The 22,403-nt window shown below is 37.5% G+C and overlaps 1 protein-coding gene across 4 annotated transcripts in view; it reads right to left on the minus strand.

Annotated features, from left to right (window-relative positions):
• The window catches only part of wipf1.S (WAS/WASL interacting protein family member 1 S homeolog), a 37,630-nt gene that overhangs the window by 9,366 nt on the left and 5,861 nt on the right, over positions 1-22,403 (minus strand). For 3 of the 4 annotated variants that reach the window (XM_041578418.1, XM_018238875.2, XM_018238874.2), the window contains exons 2-3: positions 848-931; positions 332-461 (exon numbers count right to left, since the gene is read on the minus strand). In XM_041578418.1, the coding sequence (XP_041434352.1) occupies positions 332-461; positions 848-898 (181 nt within the window). In that variant the 5' untranslated portion in view covers positions 899-931. Of the gene's footprint in view, positions 1-331; positions 462-847; positions 932-18,515; positions 18,618-22,403 lie in introns of those variants that run through there. The other variant, XM_041578417.1, reaches the window with a different exon arrangement.

A 22,403-nucleotide genomic window follows, 5' to 3' on the forward strand; every position in this document is an offset into this window, starting at 1 on the left:
ACACTAAATTACAGAGCCTGCTATACCCATGCTTTAGGGAGTGGAACCCTTTTTTAGGAGCGAAGAAGGACGTGTTATATTTTGTAATAGTTGTTAAATTCTTCTAGAATATACAGTACATCTCAGATAGTAAATTTGCGGACCTAAAGATGACGACTTGAACTACAACTGTCAAGGATGCTAGCTAGGAGTTGTAGTAAAACAGCAGGAGGATCACAGGTGGATTGCAGGTGATAGAGGTGGGTACATGGGTACACTTATGGTCAGCTTCATTGTGAGTGGATAAGAGAATCCCATACCACCAGACATTCCAGAACTGAAAAACACTTACTGTCTAAAGCTGGGGCACTCCGGTCATTGGTTACAGCTTTCTTCAATCTCCTCCCTTTGTTAATATCTGAGAGGAGAGCATTCCTGTTTGATTGATCTGATTTGCTTAATGAAGGTTTGTCTGTATTTGCCTAAGGGGTTTAAAAAGAGTTATGTCAGCATATTGGTAAACCAGGGTCAGTGACTCCATCGATAATTAGACAGCATTTTCAGCTACATGCTGCAAATAGGCAGAATAGAAAAGCTAATAATTCAAAATCCTATTAAATAATGAGGACCAATTGAAACATACGTGAATACACTACAACTGGATCAGCCTGATTTGGCCCGGTGTAATAGTGGAGAGATCTTCCTGATTTGAATCATAAGGTGTATGGCCAGTTAAAGCACTTTGGCCATAGCCCAGATGACTGGATTAGTCCAATTTGACCCACCACTTGGGTTGCCATATATGGTACAGATTTGTTTTTATGGCACTCTGGCCAGATTCCCTGTTTGTTATATTCTTATTTCTTACCTGTGTAAATGTTGGTGGTGGGGGTGGAGGGGGAGGAGGAGGGACAGGCATCTTTACAAAACGTTGCTATTTCCTCTCCAGTACCTGTCAATATAGAAAAATACACATTCTGTAACATATTGAAATGCTTTAATTGGTACACAGTGCTGTATGCCTTTCTAAGGGGATTTTCACCTTTATATTCATCTTTAAAATGTTATAAAGTTAGGTCTCTTTTGTATTTTCAAAGCTTGCCTAGGAACATCACTAGGCGGATCAGGAATGTAACTAGGCAGACCAGGTGTATAACAAAATGTATTTCCGAGTTTACCAGCAATGTTATTGCTGGTTTATATTTCATTTGGTATCAGGGTGCAGCTTGGTTGCCCCCTAAGACTGGCTAATAACGAAGAACCTTTTATACTGTATGTATATCTATATATATATATATATATATATATATATATATTTTTTTTTTTTTTTTTTTTACTGTGTATATTTTCTTATAACCTATATAGCCACCCAGAGCAGCTGGCTCAGGCAAATACATATTCCAGCCGTAAAAATTGCCAATGACGTGCTGTATTATCAAAATACCATTAACTGAATAACGTCTGCAGCCTTCACCGGCCATGCAGAACATGAGCATTATTCTGCCAGTGAGCTGTGTCCCCTCTAAATACTATTCTGCGCTCAAACTTCCTGTGGAGTTAAAAAAGACATGCTGCAACAGGAAGTGAGTGCTCGCTGCAAAGCCACAGCCATCCTGTTTCTGTATTTCATTCCTTCTACAGCTGCTGTAACCCTTCAGGCCACTGCCCAGGCCTAACAAAAGGCACATTTGTGACTCTCAACAAGCAGGGAAAACACAGATCTCAGTACAGGCAGGAAAAATCCATAGTCACAGAGATAGTGATTGTTTGTACTAAAGGAAAAGGCATTTACATTTAGCTGCTTGACGTTCATCCTTGGCTCTACAACTTTGTCTGCTGCGCTAAGCAGATCCTGTGACTCTCCAGTTCATTTGAATGTAGCTATTTCTCGTGAAAGTCAGAGCTCTGTGAGCTCTCAGTTATAAGAAGCAGTTTCCGCCCCCTCTGTGCTGCGTCCCTACTGTGCACAAGTCCAACAAAGCAGACTTCAAATTCCACTAAATAAACCAAGGGTTTCCCCACCCAAAAATTGTTTTTACATAATGAAAGAGGATGTTGTTCTACGCAACTTTCCATTATACTTTAATTTTTCAAATGTAATTGAAAGCAGAATTTGTTTATCCCGTTCCCTTCTATGGTAACCAAGTAGCAAACATCCTTTCTTCTATTATGCAGTTTCTTTTTTTTTGTGTGTGTCCATTATGCTGTTTTTTGTGTGTGTGTCGGTCCCCTTAATTATTACAATATGTATTACATTAATTATTTATAAAAAATATTCATTCTAAAACTTTAATTTCTGTTTTAAACTTACCGTCATCCAAAACATCCCAAAAGTGACTGGCTCGTTGGTATACACAAACCAAAGGCCAATCAGATGGGAGATTTAAGTGACATGGTAAGGTCAGTCATATAATGCAACATACAATGGCATAAAATAAAATAATCTACATAATCAGTGCTGCTTTTTTTGCCTAATCTCAAAGCACAGCAATACCCTGTAAATTCTATGCTTTAAAGTATAATGATGTCATCAGTTATAATCAATACTTAGTGAGGTAATTGTATAACATGACTCACTGAATCTTATTATGTATTATAATTGTCACATGACATCCTGAAACTTGTGTATTATAATAAAGTACTCTCTGTTGAAAAATATATTGGACATCACCAGGAGTTCATTGACCTGTATTATTGTGTATATAATTCATAGTGACATGGAACTCCTCGGTGACTTTTAATATCCTTATATTTTACAATAGGGTGTCCATTATTTTTCTGTTTATACTGCAGGGGTCATTTGCCTACTGCACCACAGTTGGACCCTGCAGTAAGTTGCCACTAAAAATTCCAATTAGTTAAAAGTACTTGCATCAACGTGTATTCAGTACAGTTGTATAGTTGTGCTTGGTGGTGCTACCTGCCTCCTGTTCCAAGTCAAGTGCTGCTCCACTTATAGACACAGGGAACCCTGGAGCTACTGCCAACCCCAAATAGGAACAATGCAGATTCGGCAAAAGGACTGGGTGTAAAAGTAACTCTCACACAAAACTGACATGTACAAGACAGGAAAAATGTCAGCATAATTGCTTCAGATTCATGTCAATGTACGTTAGTTTTGATGAACTAAACCTTATTGTGTCAGATGTAACCCCCCCTGGTGACACTGGAATTCTGCAGAAAAAAAACAAAATTGTGGATAAAGAAATATGATTATTGATTTCCAATGCACACTTTAAAAAAATTAGGTCAAAGACTAAAATAGTGGGTCAGACTAGAGAGTGAAAATGGCAGCCTAAATGGAGTATTTATGAGCTATAAAAAAAGAACAGTTTAAGGTCCTTGTATTATAGAGACACATTATAGTCCATGTATTACATCATTGCTGTATCATTCAGAAAATATGCTAAAAGAGCAATCTGTAGAAAAAGGAAGTGCCATTCTCTCATAGTGCTCTATTATGTACTCCAAAAAATGCTAAGATTACCAAGCCTCTAAGAGTTCAATATTTCTCATTTAACAATCCCACCATTCAGTGGCACACACCATAAGCTCTTAATAGGATGACAAAATACAGCAGAATCTTTTTTAACCCAGATAGTATCATAAACAGAATGTTTATACGAGGCATAAAAAATCATAATTCTATAGTGATCAAAAATCCAAAATGTGATATTCGTCAAATCAAGAGAAATACTTGCTGCTTAAAAGGGATAATATTCTGATTGTAAAGATACTAAAGATATGTTGTAGGGCTCTCAGCTGCCATGCTGATTTGATTAGAAGTGTTTTCATTCCAGAAATCAGTTGTTTTGCATCTCTCTAAAACTAGGGTAATGCGGCAAATGACAGAGCTATCAAAAGTAAACCTGGGGACCATAATATCACACTTCAATTCATCTAGAATTCTTACAGCGATGACAAATAGAACACATATATATGTTCTCAAATATCTCTGAGAACATGTCGCTTTAAAAGCTGAACAACCAGTATAAAACCAAGAACAGAAAAGTAGTTAGGAGGGGCCAGACTGCACAAAATTGATCAGAAAAAAAGTGTCCACCCTAAACTTCCCCCTAATTGACCTTCAAGCTTGTCTTTGAGGTGTATCTAGGATAAAATAAGAGTTCTTCCCAAATCTCCTCCTTAGTAGCCTTCAAAGTTAGCTCTCCTGTTGCTTCTTCATGTTCCCCAGGAGGGAATTCCCACAGTTTGGGAAACTGCCCAAGGGGTTACAGCACACAGGTCTTCTTGAGAACCATGGCATTTGAAATATCCACTTGTCACTGTAGAAAAACTTTGGTGGTCACTACTCACAAACACCAAACTAAGCATACCTGCCAGGGTTTCACATACCTTTTATGGAAAACAGCCAAGCAATTTGCAGAGAAAAAGGTTCTGGCAACAAGAGACTCTACCTACCTACGTAAACTAAAGTCTGCAGCTAACATTCATGTATCCATCTTCTATAACTTTCATTTAGAAATGCATTCATGAAAGATACTTGTATCTTAGTACACTCTGTTGTTTCCTGCCTCTTCTGCTGAATCATGTGCAAGTGCACCTACTGATGCTGGGGATCCCTGGAGCTACCACCACACTAGACGTGGCAGTAATTTTAGGGTTCCCACATTGTATTGTGTTATGTAGGTAAAAAACATGGTGAAAAGTTACACTTCACTGTATTCTTAATGTGCCCTCATTGGTAAAATATTCCTGAAAGGCCCCAGATAAGACAAACGCGGTTCAAATAGTTTTGCAACACAAGTGACTGGACTGTTAGGGCCCCCACTGCCCAATGTTCTCCTCTGGCTCTATTTGCTTGGAGCATGACCTGGCAGTTTTCCTCCAAGTTTGCTCCCACGCTTCATACTTCACACGCCTTGGCTCAACAGCCATATGAGCAGATAAATGACAAAATAGGGACACTACAAAAAGGTGACTGTCATCTCTGCAGGATGCTTCTGTCAAAAGTTATACTATATGAGATAAAATATCTGAACCCCCTGTCATGGTAGGTCCTGGGCAAATGCCCCCTTTTATTATTTATTAAATGGCCTCATTGACTTCTGACACATTTGACCACCAAGTCTATATCAAGAGCATATTTCTCGATCCTCATTAATCATCACACCCAACCAACAGCATTTTAGGCAAAATGTCATTCAGGAAAGAGATCTTCAATTCAAGGCTTAGAAGCAAGTCAGATATAATGAAATTTATTCAAATATGTATTCTGTTTGTGCTCCATCTATAAAGCAGTGCATGTAGTTATCTTTGTTTCCCATCCAATTGTACTTTCCCTGTCTTCATTATGATTAGAAAATATTATAATGTTTCAAATTCCAATCATCTTTAAACACTAGGGGATATATGTGTTAACAGTGTATTTTGATGTAAACGGAGAGGGCTTGCACACTGAATAAACAGACTAGGTGGTACTGCAAAAAAATGTATTTAAATAATTTTAAACATTCACAGAAAAGAATAATTTTTGTCATATATACACAATAAGGCAAAACTATCCACAATATTTACAATGCATAAATACATACCACCCAAATGAAGTCAAATACAGATACTCAGCAGAAAGGAAGTGGATACCCTTGCAATAGAATGAGAATTACCCCAACGTTTCGGCTGTTAGCATTTTTCAAGGGGAACAGTGTATTTTGCCCAGCACATGGGTATCCAAATAAGGCCTGACATTTAAGTGCATGTTGCAGTTAATCCTCAGATTAAGACTTGCCATATCTCTTTACCCAGAGCTTGCCTGGGTATCAGCAGTTTTCATGCTCACCCATCACTTCCCACTCCAGAAGCTTTATTCTGCAGCAGGATGTGAGCACACGTAAAGGGGTTCTCCCAAACTGCCGAAATAATAAGGAAAAAGCCACGTACAACATCATTTAATTTGTGTTTTTATATAAAAGTTTTTCTTTTATATCTGTACAGTATAAGATTATATGCAGACGTTTAGCTTTACAATTTCCTTAACCCCTTTTGCAGCCAATAGGCCATTAAAGCACATCTGTACTGCAGTTCACTCCAGGTTACACAGCAAATTCTTACTGAGGTCAAGGCGAGTCACTCCATACAATCAGGGAACCTACACGGTAACAGAAAACGTATGTTTCTGAATGTATTGCTCTGCTCAGCAGCTGGTACAGAACTTTAAGCACTCTAACCTTTTGATCCATGAGTTTTCTGACCCTCTCTACTTCCAGCAGCATGATGATACATCATTATTGTATTGATACAACAGGGGTATATAGGGGTAACAGCAAGGTCTCCATCAAAAATGATAGGGCCCCATACTACTTATTTGTTAGCCCTATCAACTGAGTGGCATGGAACTCAGATTTTGATATGACCATACATGCCCAAAAAGTCTTCACTTCTAACAAGCTTCATCCCTTTTGGACCAGTGAATCAAAATCATCTAATCTGTCTGGGGCTTCCGCTGAAACCAGTGTGGATAAACAACAGATCTAACCTACTTGGCTGGCTACCTTTGCTTATAATGAGCCTAGCCAATCAATAACTAATTTAAAAATTCTACAAATATGAAAAATGTGTATCTGATGTGAAAACTTGCAAAGAAAATTATATTTTCCTTATAGCAATCTTGAAAATAGGTTAAGAATAACCAGTACACTTTAGGAAACCTAGCATATGGGGTTAGGTGATTTTCCACTTTTTATCAACATTTCCTTTTTCCAATATTTTTTATATAAAGCCCCATCATATCCCACTGAGCTGTACAATGGAATTGGGGAAAACACAAAATCTTCAACAAACAGAAACAAGCCAATGACAAGTCCCTTGGGAACCTACAATTGCATACCTATTTAATTGATTGGTAAAAAGAAAGATCTGAAGCTATGGAGCTAGTTTGCTTAAGACAGGGACACATTTCCATCCTGTATCCAAATATTTGGGATCCGTTATCCGGAAAACCCATTATACATAAAGCTCCAAACTATGATATGATTAATCCTTATTGGCATCAAAACCAGCCTGTTGGGTTTATTTCATGTTTACATGATTTTCTACATCCAAATTACAGAAAGATCCATTATCTGGAAAACCCCTGGTCCCGAAAATTCTGGATAACAGGTCCCATACCTGTACTGCAAAACAGAAAGCGCTACAAAATAATCAGACAGGGATTCTTTACCCGTGGGTTGGGACCCAAAACTAACTCCCATACAATTTATAGTAGCTTGGGTCAACATCAACTCCTTTAATACTCTGTAGGCCTCATTACAGGTGCAAAATGTCATATTTTTAGATTGCCTGTTTTTAGATTACCTCTTATATATTTTTTTTTCAATGTTTCTTTTGAACGTAAATCTGTATATTTAATGTATACACCTATTAATTGTACAGTGCTGCAGAATATGATTCACAGAGGCGCCTGGAGTGTTTATACAAAGACACTGTTGTTTTTGCTCCCGTTCCACATTGCCTGATGAAGCAGGAAATGCCTGCGAAACGCGTTGCAATATTGTTTTGTGAATAAACTATTACTGAAAATTAGCACTTTCGTTGGTGTCTGCTTGGAGGAGGTAAGTCCACTACTACCTCCTCTGAATTACCCATTGGGTTTTTAAGTGTTTTTAGCTAATTTTATCCTTTTGGCGCCTCTGTTTTGTCTTACTACTATATCGAGTCCACCTCGAGTGGAGGGGGATCATCCCCTTTTTCGTCTTCTACAGAGAGCGACGTCTTATTCCTGAGTGGGGTCAGGATAATCTCCCCACCTGCCTATACAGTGGTTGCCTATCTGTAACCCTGGTTTGTGAGTATTAATTTGTTTACTCTACCATTACTCCTTGTAAAAACATATTACACTATTGGGGCTCTTGGTGTTCCTTTTTGTCTGCAGAATATGATGATGCTTTATAGTGTTAGTGTTAATAATAACAATAACAAAAATTTTATTTTTACACTTTTGCACCCTTACCTGCACTTTTAAGAACACATATAGTTGTTTGTGGTTTTAAAAAGAGAGCAAGACCAACATCTAGCCCATGACTACAGTGATGCCTGCATTTGTCAGAGTTGTATTCAGGGAGGCAGGGACATTCAGGCAGAGGGTGCCAACTGCCATATAGGTGTCCCCCACCCAGTACCTCCCCACCAGCCTGGTTCAAGGGAGCCCTGTACTTACAGCGCAGCCTTTGTATAAATTGCTATTGTTATGTTCTCCTTTTCACACTCACAGATCTGATGATCACCTAAAAATGGACAAATCAAATTCACACACTCTATGGACCATTGTAGCAGGAACCAATTAACCTTCCTGTATGCTTTTGGATTTATGAAATGTCTGCATATACAGTATATTGAAGGAAACTATACATACAGGTATTGGCTAGACAGTAGTCCTTCATTCAACAGTCAAGTATCTGAGTTGGTCTAAAGTGGCTATAAAGTGTGTAGCTACCTATACCTGTAACACTTTATGTGTTTGTAGTAATACTTTTCCCTGGACTCTCAACATTCTTGGGTATATAGATGATCCCTTGCAGCTGTCTGGGAAAGCTCACAAACAGTTATCTATGAGAAAACCCAACATTCAGGAGCCCCCCCGGCGCACGCTCCCCTAGCCAGTATATTACACGTTCCTTGTCCTTTAAACAGAAACTAAGTTTTTAAATGAATATAAGCCAGATCTGAAGGTTATCTTATAACTTTAATGGTAGGATATGGCTTGTGTGATGTGTTGTGGGTACAACAAGAATGCAAGTTAAAAAATTAACCAAATATTATTTGCATTTTTATTTAGCTTCTGAAATGAAAGCAGCATAATGAGATGGCTGGAAAGGGTGAGAATAGAAGCGGAAGTCAAGTTGAGAGGGTTAGTGGAGGCACAAAAAAGAAGAAGATGAAGAAAATGTGACATGTCTTCAAAAATTGTTTCTTTAATATAGTAACATAGTTGCTGAGGCTGAAAAAACACTCAAACTTGACAAGTTTAACCTTGCAAAAACCTATTTATGTTAACCCAGAGGAAGAAAAACAAACGTCCCCTTGTGTGAATATGCACAAGTATAATAATAGCATTTTGATTTATATGGTTGTCTCTTAGGGCTGCATTTTCCAGCTCTGACACAGTTTGTGAAAAGTGACTTAAAGGGAGAATAAACCTTCTGTAAAGCGATCATTTCTGCACTCGCCAACTTTATTAATTTGGTGGATCAGATTTCTACAAGTACTCCGTCAGTCATCTTGAAGTCATCTGAAATGGGAGGATTTTTGTACAATTTTGGCTTGCTGATATGCTGATATTAATCTGTAATTTAACATCAAAAGGCCCAAGACATAGTGCTTGTATGCAGGTACAGACTGGCAATCTGTGGGTTCTGGCAAATTCCAGAGGGGCTGCTGTAATATGCCATAGAAATCCAGTTTTTAGTGGGCTGCTGGGGTCTGTTTGTGCCTCTGTGTATTTGGAATGCCAAGGCCAATTTTGTATCCCAGTCCAGACCTGCTTGTATGTATTTAAAAGGATACTGTCATGGGAAAACTTGTTTATTTCAAAATGCATCAGTTAATAGTGCTGCTGCATCAGACTTCTGCACTGTATTCCATTTTTCAAAAGAGCAAACAGATTTTTTTTTTAAATCTGACATGGGGCTAGACATATTGTCAGTTTCACAGGTGCCCCAGTCATGTGACTTGTGCTCTGATAAACTTCAGTCACTCTTTACTGCTTCACTGCACGTTAGAGTGATATCACCCCCCCTCCTTTCTCCCCCTCCCCAGCAGTACAATTGTAAAGTAACCCAGTGTTGGACTGGGACACCAGGGGCCCACCCAAAAACCTTTGACCAGGGGCCCACCAATTAATCATAGACCAGGGGTCCACCCTCAGTACTATTATTCTTCCTCTCCTCACTCAACCTCTATTCTCCTAGTCTCTTTCTTTTACATACTATAATCTATTATTCCATCTATTTAGCCTCTTTGTTCAAATAGAATTTGGGAATAGCTATGAAATATGCCAAATGTATAGCAGCATGAGGGCCCACTGACACCTTGGCCCACCGGGACTTTTCCTGGTATCCCGGTGGGCCAGTCCGACACTGAAGTAACCAGATAGCTCCCTGGTAGATAGAGAACACTCAACAGTAAAAATCCATGTCCCACTGCGACTCCTTCAGTTACACGGAGTAGAAGAAACAACAACCTTCCTGAAAACAGTTCCATCCTGAAGTGCTTGCTCTTTCTGAAAGCACATGACAAGGCAAAATGACCTTTGATTGCTGCCTACACACTGATATTACAATTTAAAAAAATACACTTTTTGGGTTAGGAATAGAATTACATAGTAGAGTGTCAGTGAATTATTTGCAGTGTAAACAGTGTAATTTAGATATAAAAAAAAACCATGACAGAAGTGACAATCAAATGTACAAAGAGCAGAGAAACAGATGTAAACCAGTAGACAGGACTAGAACATCCTTTTGTTTTATGATTTTTTTTTATCTGGTGCAAGGTGTAGGCCACAGCCAGACGGGGGGGGGGGGAGAAGTGCACACTCTTGCACCCCTTAGTACGTTGCACATCTTACTCCAGTGTTCTGTAAATCAGCCCTTATGTATGTTCCTTTGGTTTAATGAAAATGATAGCTTCAGCAGTGTAACACTTCATGTAGTAGCCTGAGGCAGCAGACCAGATACCAGCTACCACCCCTACCTGATGCCTCACTGTGCACAGAGCTAAACAGTATTTGTGGCCAATGCAATACTACTTGGCCTTGTCTCCCCACTACACTTCCCACTCTGCTTGCACTCCTCGCTCTACTCTGCTGCCACCACTTCTGCAAACCTTGTCAACCAGTTAATCACACCCCAAGTGTTGTAGGCAGGTGCATAACCAGCTTACCCCTAGTTCTGGCCTCTACTCACCCTGGCCTCTGTGCAGACCAGGACAAGGAGAGGCAGAAAAGCGTTAATTTAAAGGGAAAAAAAAGAAATTTGTCTCAGAGTTTACCAGGGTTGCTTGCCTTGCCTCATTGGCTGAAAAGGCACTAGCACACAATTTTGTGTAGTCTCTCCTTTAGGTATAGATATAATAATAATAACATTGTTTTAAAAAGCTGTGTGAATGCAGAAGTTGATGTTCCTCTAACTAAAGGCAAGGCTGCATCATCAAATTGTTTTACTGGGCTAAAGTCCAACAGGAACTTCTAAATTTGCCCATGAATTCTCAATCAGACGAGGGAAGTGGTATGCTGATACGGTTAAAAATTTTGATAAAATAAATGTTTTTTTCATGGAAAGATTTTGCGAATGTGTAAGCCCAGGTATGTATTTCTTGGATTACCAAGTGGTAAAGTGATTCTATAGAGAGGTTTCTTTTTCAAACAGAATAAACAGTAAAAGTTTGTTTAGAATGAATCTCTTAATTGCTACTGTCTTCTGTTATTGAGATATTTTCATCACATAAATTTGGAACATGATTATCCAAATAGCTCCTACTCCTACTAGAATAGACAGAGACAACCTTTTGGCCTTCTAGCATAATCAGAGGTGCACAATTAATAATTGTAGTATAAAGAGTTGAAGGATCAGCACACTCCTTAGCTAGTAAATGAATGCTCTTTTATTGACACCTCTCTCTCTCTCTCTCTCTCTCTCTCTCTCTCTCTCTCTCTCTCTCTCTCTCTCTCTCTCTCTCTCTCTCTCTCTCTCTCTCTCTCTCTCTCTCTCTCTCTCTCTCTCTCTCTCTCTCTCTCTCTCTCTCTCTCTCTATATATATATATATATATATATATATATATATATATATATATATATATATATGGAACCATAGGGTACTAATGTCCCTATGGCTTTAAATCCCTATACTTCCTTGTTTCCTTAGGTAGATGCCCATATATTTCAGTATTGGCCAAGAAGCTGTATGATCACTTCCTCTGATGCTGTGATATAGTTCTTGGAAAGGGATGGGTCTTTCTCTTTGACTCCTGGTGTCTGATTCATCCAGATGTCTCCATTGAGCCTGGGTACACCAAGGCACAGTAAAGCCAGTTTGCACAAGAGGGATCTGAACCTCTAGTATTTAATTCAGGGAGCGGGGACTCTGTAAATGAGGCTAGAGAGTGGCAGGAATATAATTGTTATAGACAGTGAAGGAAAATAGAAAGAGCAGCTTTGTGCTCCATCAAGGAGGTGTAGCAGGGAGTAATTTCCCATGCTGTAAGATTTGCCTATGATAGGGTGTCAGGCTTTAGGTTCTCCTCCCTGACCACTCCACTGGGTGAAATCCAGACGACGTGTGAGGTATTTCTGCCTAGAGGGAAGTTGTACTGCCTTGACTACTTCCTCAGGGAATGCACCAGCAGCTGCCTCCGATATACTGTCTGAGCTGTGTGTCTATATATTCTGCAAATGCCTCTTTGCTGATGTAAGTAACTTGTGGATCATTTGCATTACACCGCACCTTCATTTCTTAATTTTTGCACAAGCCCTGCCTTAAGTGTTACAGTCCGGTGTAACCCATGCTCTATACTAGCTGGTTGTTAACCCCATTGGCCTGTAAAGTCAAAAATGTGTTACATACTGTATATATATATATATATATATATATATATATATATATATATATATATATATATATATATATATATATATACCCCAATAGTTTCCAGACCAGCACTCCCTTTTGTGGAAAAAACATAATCTTTTATTGTTGCATAGTATAAATTCCCAAAGTTTCGGTCCCTATTGGGACCTTTTTCATCATCCTTGAAAAGGGTCCCAATAGGGACCGAAACGTTGGGCATTGATACTATGCAACAATAAAAGATTACGTTTTTTACACAAAAGGGAGTGCTGGTCTGGAAACTATTGATGTATACACGATTTCTTCTATTAAAATTGACTTTGGAGTGCGAATACTCGTCTGAAAGTTATATATATATATATATATATATCCAGGTTGTTCCATCAGCAGCTGTTGAGCTGTGATTCTTCCCTTAAATATTTTGCACTACCCAGTAATCACTACTTGATATTTTCTGGAATAGTCACATACTAACTGCCTCTGTGAATATTGACCTTTAATAGGAAATTATATCAGTTTGGGCCTTAATATGGCTACACAAAATTGGACAGGGCAGATTCATTTTTCATGATATCACCCATGGCCATCAGGTCAGCCTTAGTTTCATAGGATGTGGTGTGATCATGCACAGAATGCTGATCATATAATCTAAGTAGGAATGTTATGAAAACATTTCCCCTTGTGTTTACATAAAATCTAAATAATGAGCCAGCAGTGCACATGTGATACAATGATATGTAAACCTATACATTTGAATGAATATAAACACCAAGCACACACTTATAAATGCACAAGCAGCTGACACTAATATGCAGTTAAAAGGCAATGACCAAACCACTGGCTTCCTATGTACAAGCACTGCACTTTCTATAAGGTATGGCGATACAAATTACATAAGAAAAAACCCTATGTTCCAAGCATTTTGGATAAGAGATCCTATAGTGGCCAAGTGGCTGCCAGTTTTAATGTGGCTACATGTGCCTGACACTGAAAGTCACCCGTTTGACTGTCTAATATATTCCCTTGACTTGCAAACATTTTAAATAAATATATATATATATATAGAACAAACAAACCACACTCCAGGGACTTCATATTGCAAAATAAAATCAAGGTGAAGTTTTATTCTCAACTTTTTGGCACTCTAACTGGGGCCGTCTTCAGGAGAGTGGATTCCACACAACAGTGAAGCAAGTTTAAATGTGTATAATTGGCGCCAAAATCCAATAGATGACGTCATACAACATAGTGCAGTCAGTATCCAATCCATAGGTTTACCAATCATATAAGTGCATAATATATGATATAAACTATAGTGCTATAGTAAACTATATATTGATAGATATATATGCATAAGCATACACAGTATATATATATATATATATATCCAACTGTACACTGGTGCACTCAAAATCCAAACTATCGTCACCGCCTGGGTGCTGGTTAAACATATAATACAGAACTTCAAGAAAGAACCGCACTCTCAGGACTTAGCTCTGTGCAAAAAAGTGTAGTCTATTCCAACGTTTTGGCTCCTAACTCAAGCCATCATCAGTGAGTAGTGAGTATATATATATATATATATATATATATATATATATATATATATATATACAGTATATATATTTCCAGAAAGATCAGCACTCAGGTCTTAAAAATATAGAAAAAAATTATTGATAAAATAGCAGAAGACTAACGTTTCGGCCTACCCTAAGGCCTTTCTCAAAGTGCCAAAATCAATTAAGAACATGAATTAAAACTACAAACTGGCGGGAAACCCAACAGCTGCAACGTATATCACACGATCAACGTCTTTAGCCAATCCCAATAACATTATTTACTAAATATACAAACATGGGGGTTATTTCCGAATACCTGAAATTCCCTGAAAAATTCATGATTTTTTGTATTTTAATAAGCTTAAAAAAAAAAATCATGAATTTTTGGAATTTATTAAACCCAGAGGGATAAAAAGCCTGAATATAAAAACACATCTCAAACCTGTCGAGGTTGCATATAAGTCAATGGGAACAGTCCCAATGATTTTTGGTTGTGTGGCAATTTCACAATGTTTTCGGAACTTTAGGGGCAAATTCACTAACCTGCAGAGTTGCGCTAGCGCAGGCTTCGCCACACTTCACCAGGCGAAGTTTCTCCAGGGCGCCGCTAATTCACTAAAATCCAAGTTGCGCTCAGAGAGGTGAACAGTAGCGAATTTGCTCTAGCGTTAATTCGTCAAGGAAAGCGCAGTTACACTAGGGATGCCTAATTTGCATACGGCACCAAGTTAAAGTACAATGGACGTATATGTAGCAGCAAATACATTAAAATAAAATAGAGGTGTTATATTGCCCTACACATGTGGCCACTGTATAGTTTAGGTGCCATATCTTAGGAAATGTAGGGGGGAAGGAGGGTACCCCCAAAAAAATGTACGATCTTTTTCAGACTATCACCCTTAAAAAAGGAAAAGACGCCAGTGTTTTTTGGGACTTAGAAAAAATTTAAACTTTTTTTGAAGCAATCCCTATCTACTCTATTGCACTTCGCCTGGTCTGAGGTGGCGAAGGCAAGTCTGGCGCAAGAGGTAATGTTCAGTAAAATGCGCAAGTTAGTGAATTACCATAGTTACGTCCCTTCTTCATAGTGCAACTTCGTCTGGCGTAAGGGTGCGAAGTAGCTCTACAGTAGGTACACTTCGCTAGCGAATTTACGCCAGCACCCCTTAGTAAATCAGCGAAGTAACAAAATGACGTAATGCTGGTGAATTTGCGCTAGCGTTAGTCGCTTCGCACTTTAGTGAATTTGCCGCATAGGGTGAAAACTCTGAAAAATTCGGAGTTTTCGGGGAAAATTCACGAAATCTGAGCCTTTCCAGCAAAGGTAATTTTCGGGAAAATGTAATAATAAATAAGCGTTAAAAACCGGAGCGGATTAGATCGGAGTTTGTAGCAGGCGATATTGAGGTAAATTCGGACCTTGATAAATAACCCCCTATATGTGTAAAATACACCAGTTGTTAGTCATCATTTATTTAATGATGATTAAGAACTTTTATAAATTTACTTTTTTATATATAAAGATATATATATCTTGTTTGGCGAGTGCTCCTCCATGTTCCATATATATATATATATATATATATATATATATATATATATATATATATATATATATATATATATATATATATATATATATATATGGAGGAGCACTCGCCAAACAAAAACAAAGCATGCCTGGGTGCAGGTAAAATGTGTACAAAATAGCAAAAAAATACTGCACTCAACAGGCTCAGTTAGAATAACTGATTTTAATAGAAAAAAAAATAAATCAGTCATCTTCCTCATGTGATTGAAACGTTGGAATTTCTTTTGTTTTTTTATTAAAATGAGTTACTCTAACTGAGCCTGTTCAGTGCGGTATTTTTTTTTGCTATTATATATATCTATATATATATAGATTTATATATAACAATATAAAATCACATAGAACCGCACTCCAAATTATAATGAATCAAGTCACCTTTATTTGCATGAATCTTTGTGTTCAACGTTTCGGCCTTTTGCAAGGCTATATAAATAAAATCAAACTGCACATGTATAAAGGTATTCCACTCAGTATTTCTAGAACCCACACACTTCCTTCCTTTTGTATTCCTCTCATTTGACTTTGTCTCAGCGCCATATACATGTATTATTAGAAAGATGAAAACTATAAGTAACCAACACTGTACTCAACAGGTCAATCAATATCAATATATATATATATATATATATATATATATATATATATATATATATATATATATATATGAGCCTCTACAAGGACACTATCAAAGAGTAATGGGAATAATCATTGCTAAGTTTGCAATGGATCTCACAACCCATAGCAGCCACTGAGGAATCGTTGTATCTGCCTGTGATTGTGGTCATCTCTGCAGTGCAAATTCTTTGTAAGGGTAATGGCACACTGGGCAGTTTCTAATGTTTTGCCATCCCAGTGTTTTCCCTCTATGTGGGAGGAGGACAAACTGCTAGAAATGGCAAAGTTAATTTCCCAAAATTGCTCCTTTGATGTTTTTTGATATTAAAAAGCAAAGCGCTTGCCTGATCATTGGGTTGAATACATGCAGTGTTGGTTGCCAATACATTTATTTCCATGTTTCTCCTGCCTGCCCAAGATCATCTAATCACCAGCAAGCATATCCAAATGATTCAAAAAGTATAAAAGATAAAAATTGAAAAATTGCTAACAATAAGAATAGTACATTCTAAAACAAATATACATAAAGTATAAAATATAAAAATTTAAATTAAAAAATAATAATTGACCATTATTAGTACAACCATCAAAGAGGCAATTTGTATCCTCAGCCCCACCCTGTTCATCCTCTGTGCTACTCTCACATAATTTACCTTCTACAGAGGTACAAACCAAAATCATTTATTCTCTTATCCATACTGAACATCAAGAACAAAATAAAGACATGTTCCCATCTCACAATTTCCTCAGATACTAAGAGAAGTATACAGCATAATAAACATTACACAGAAAGGGCTTACTAATGAATGGTGATCACTCATACATCTTAAAAAGCTCAACATTAGACACAGTGGTCTATGTTTTTGTTAATTAGAAACTAAAGGATAAAACACTGGGGGGGGTCAGTATGTCATGTTTGGTGAGTTTACATTACTGAGCATAAGCGCAAGGGAGATGGATCAAACATGGCAACGCAGCACCCTAGAAGAAATTATCCTGGGCTGGTGTGATTTTTATATGGAAGACAAACACCAGTCTGAGCACAAAGTCAGTGATTTGCCTCACTGGGAGTTGCCCAATATATTGCCTCCACAGATTTTGTAATCTTTATTTCTTCCTCTTCCTGTATTATTAATGCTGATATCACCTTTAAAGGGCTAAATTTTGTTTCCCCATCGGAGTTGCAGATTAACAGAACCCATACTCCAGATGGGGTAAGCAATAGTATTTTTTTCAAGAATTGCACCTCCCAGGTAGGTCCCCAGTGTGAGTGGCCAGCTCGCTCAGCATGCACGTGTGTCACCCAATCCAAGGTCCTGGTGAAAAGGACCTGACCACCTAAGCCAGGAGCTTACATCGTTTTTTAAAAAAATATATGATTTTATATATCTAAGTGATAGATGCCCTTTCATTCTAACCGGCCAGACAATAACCCCTCTAATCTTTTTAGAACCCCATAAACTTTAAAAAGACATCCAGTTTAGCACATATACATTTAAACTGTGTGGCCAGAGCTCTTTGGGCCACTCAGGCAGGGGCGATCCTGGCCCTCCTCTGCCGCCTGAGGCAGCAGCAGTTGCTGCTGCCCCCCCTCCCCCGGAAATGTGCTCTTAAAGTACCAGGAGCAGCATTTTTGCTGCCCCTGGTACCTAGTGGGGCGCTGCCGCCTGAGGCGACAGCCTCAACTTGCCTCATTGGTGAAGCACACCTGCACTCAAGTCTTGCAAGGATTGCTACGCCTGGATCAGACAATAATTTCCAGTAACTGAATTCAGTCATTTCAGCAACTAAATCATAAAACATGCCAGAGCAGTAATAATGAAAGAAAGTAAGAAATACATATTACTGTTTTTTACAAGTCTTGCAGAATATAGGCTAAAATAGTCTAAAACTGATATACTGCTGACCTCTGATAGAAGCACTGCAGGACCTCATGGCAACCAGCCCAGTTCAGCCCAGCACACTGACATTTTTATTGGTTCTGCATTAAAGAAAGTCTGACCATACTGGTGTGGCTTTAATTTCCTGTAAGTTACTTTTTTTCCTCTTCTAAAAATCTTTCATCTCTATTAGGTCTCGGTGCCGAAACCACATTTTCCCTTCATAAACCTTCTAACTGTCATTCTGTACTGTAATATTTTTAATGAATAAGGATTTTCTTTAAAGGAAAGCCAGTAAGAGAAAGCACTAACCTGAGTTGATTCAGTAAGCCTCTTAACACGATACAAGTTCCTCTAAAATCATGCGAGGAGTTCATTTCCTGTAAAAGTTGCAAATGACAGCAAACTTCCTCCTCTCTTCACCTTATTCTTCTTTTTTTCATGATAATGTGCTGTACTGGGACACAGTTTAACACTTTCACTTCACACTTTTACGTGTAAATATAGATAGCTAATTATCAGTAATTATTAGTAATGTTTAGCCTTCCCCTTAAAGGGTAATTAAAAATAATTTGCTATTTAGGGCCACATTTAAAAGTATGTTACACATTCAATTGCAAACTGATGCTGTCAACTTTGTCAACCAATGCTACTTGCATAATTGCAGGTCTTCAAACCCTGTTCCTGTGTGTATCCATTGATAAAGCCACATCATTACAGCTAAACCCCCTTTCCTAAGATGGTGGAATGCCATTAATATGTTATGCATTGATTTAGGACATTAGATGGAAGGTATGTTATGCGTTATTTGCAAACCTGTTATTGGGTTATTGGGCCATCTTCCATAGATTCCAATATAATCAAGTAATCTAAATGTTTAAAAATCATTTCCTTTTCCTTTGTAATAATAAAACAGTACTGTACCTTGATCCAAAGTGTGATATAATTAATCCTTATTGGAGGCAAAATAAGCCTCTAGGGTTTAATTAACGTTTACATGATTTTCTAGTAGACTTAAGATATGAAGATCCAAATTACGAAAAGATCCATTATTTGGAAACCACCAGGGCCGGAGCATTCTGGATAACAGGTCCCATACCTGTACTAAGTAGTTCATTAAACAAAGGTGCTAATCTATGTGCAAGGTGTACCGAATCCTGGATTTGGTACATACTTAGTTAATTATACAGTAAGTATTTAAAGGTAAAGGTACCTCAGAAACTAATCGAGGCAGAAAGGATGGGGGAAAGGTTTAACTAGAATTTACAGAGATTATGTAGTTGATCCTTATTTTACAATATTGCAGACGAAGTTTCAAATGTTTCCGTCTGATTTGAGAGAAAAACAAGCAACAATTAAACCTGCAATGGTATTTTTTGCAAATGTATTTTCCTGATAAATGTCATCCGTTTACCAAAATACTGTACATATTGAGTCCCAGAAGATACCTTATTTATCATAAATGGAAATGTGTAGGAAAGTGGTTTGAAGGTTTCACAATAACAAGTGTATATCTTTATCTTTTAGTATCACTAAATATCACTGATGTAGAAACAACACAGTTAAAGACTGACATCACCTAGGCTAGGGGATACCCTATGGGGTTGCCTTTACTTTGTATAACACAAACCAAATACTGTAAATGTATTGAATATTCTTCTGTTAATCCATCCATTTTTGACCATTCCATCATTAATTTTGTCACAACAATAGAAAGAATTTTGAAATCTGTGAACACAAAGTCAATCCTGTAATACAAAGCACCATTTTACAATCACAAAAATAATCTACAGTGCAAACATAAATATTATTTTGTAGTTACAAGTTACCAGATACATGTTTTGCAAAAATACTTTTTGTGATATAATATTAAAAAAAAATGTATGTTATACATCTATGATTGCAACACAGGATGCCCAGAATAAAACCAGTTCACACGTGCTTGCAAGTACTGTATATCTTTTTGTGCAGGCAGTATTTATTTTGACTGCACATGCATTTTGTGACTACAAAATTCAGTTTTTACTAAAAATGTATCTTAAGATAATTCATTTTATGCAGATATAATACTTACTGTTACTATACAATTTGATTTAAATAAACTATAGTATTAAACATACATTACTACAAAATATTTTGTGTTCACAGAATCTTTTAATTTTTGTGAGAATGAAATAAAGTTTGTGTCCACAAAAGTAATATAAAGCATATATGTTGCAACGTACAACCAGCACCCCTAATGTGAATATGAAAAACCATTTCTATCTTTCTATGGATAAAGGTTCCCAAAATACACCACAAGTTAATAGTCTCTCCTATCAGCAATTTTTGGGTCAAAGCAATGCTTTTTGGTAGGAGTAGGAAGTCAAATGTGAATATGGCCGTTGTCATAAAGCCCACCAAAAGCTGATAAAAGATTTTGCACTAATCACTAAAATAAACACAGTAAACTGCAACATAAAGGTTATGCGGGGGGGGGGGGGATAATTTCCTACCCATCAATTGCCTACAATTTGTGAAACCCTATACATAACAAACCATGCAGTAGGTGTGAAGTACAGGAGACTGAGTGCAAGCTCCAAGAACTCATATCTAAAATATTAAAATTCATGGGCTTTTATTCCCTGGAACACCACCAGGGAATGTTTCTGGTAATAGTGAATAAGTAATTAGAGCTCTATTAACAGTACCTCTCATTGATATTTTATAAATATAAGATGGAAATACTATACTTTGCTAATAAAGTCTGTTATTTCAGCCATCCATTGCTATACACAGAAAGCCCCCATGTTTTTGCATGCAGTTGTAAAATGAGTGATGTTGAGGAAGAATAATCCCTTTCCTGTGCGGCAAGTAGGAGTGGAAGTTGAAGTACAACCAGCTTGCTACAAAATCATGGGTGCAACACATACCTTCCAACTATTCCATTTCCTGATTTTGACAGCTCCTGCACTAATGCCAGAAAATGATACAAAGCCTCTGAAGCTTAATTAAAATAAGAGGTTTTTTGACAGCCCAGAACACTTAGCAACTGCACTTAGATACATTTGTAACTATTTAATAAATCTCTTGGGAGAACTAAGACTAGCATCTTGTACTGTGGCATATATGATATGTTGTCCGTTATCCGGAAACCCCTTATCCAGAAAGCTCAGAATTACAGAAAGGCTGTCTCCCATAGACTCCCTTTTATACAAATATTCAAATTTTTCAAAATTATTTCCTTTTTCTCTGGAATAATAAAACAGTACCTTGTACGTGGTCCAAATAAAGATATAATTAATCCTTATTGGAAGCAAAACCAGCCTATTGGGTTTATTTAATGTTTATATGATTTTCTAGTAGACTTAAGGTATAAAGATACAAATTATGGGAATATCTGTTATCTGGAAAATCCCAGGTAACCAGATAACAGCTCCCTAACACAAGATAACAGCTGCCTGGTAGATCTTAGAACAACACTCAATAGTAAAAACCCATGTCTCACTGAGACACATTCAGTTACATTGAGAAGGAAAAACAGCAGCCTGCCAGAAAGCATTTCTCTCCTAAAGTGCAGGCACAAGTCACATGACCAGGGGCAGCTGGGAAATTGACAAAATGTCTAGCCCCATGTCAGATTTCAAAATTGAATATAAAAAAATCTGTTTGCTCTTTTGAGAAATGGATTTCAGTGCAGAATTCTGCTGGAGTAGCCCTATTAACTGATGCGTTTTAAAAAAAAACATGTTTTTCCATGGCAGTATCCCTTTAAGCTTTAATCATTAATCGACATTTCTGAGCATAGGAGTGAGTGGTCTGAGGCTGAGTGATCATGTCTCATGGACTCTCAGGCCATGTTCAGATATCAGCAATAATAGGCAGTGATTAGTGGCATGATTTGTGGGCAACGATAACTTTTATCTTTGGAAGTTCTAAGAGAAAGACTTTTTTAACTGAAATAGGCTTAAAAATTATTTATCAGGCTTTATTGATTCAATTAGGTCTCCTATCTTGCAAAAAGAAAAAATCATCTCTGATTAAGACAATTATATGCCTTAGATATTCAACTATCAGTAATACACATGGAATTGTATACCCTATAAACGATCCTACATGGAACAAATAAAAGTAGATTATATTTCAGTGGTTCCCAAACTATGGGGTTTACTGCCTTGAAAATGCATTAATGCTAAAGTTGGGTGACGCATAAAATCTATA

Source organism: Xenopus laevis, chromosome 9_10S (genome assembly GCF_017654675.1).
Source record: "Xenopus laevis strain J_2021 chromosome 9_10S, Xenopus_laevis_v10.1, whole genome shotgun sequence".
Lineage (NCBI taxonomy): Eukaryota > Metazoa > Chordata > Amphibia > Anura > Pipidae > Xenopus > Xenopus laevis.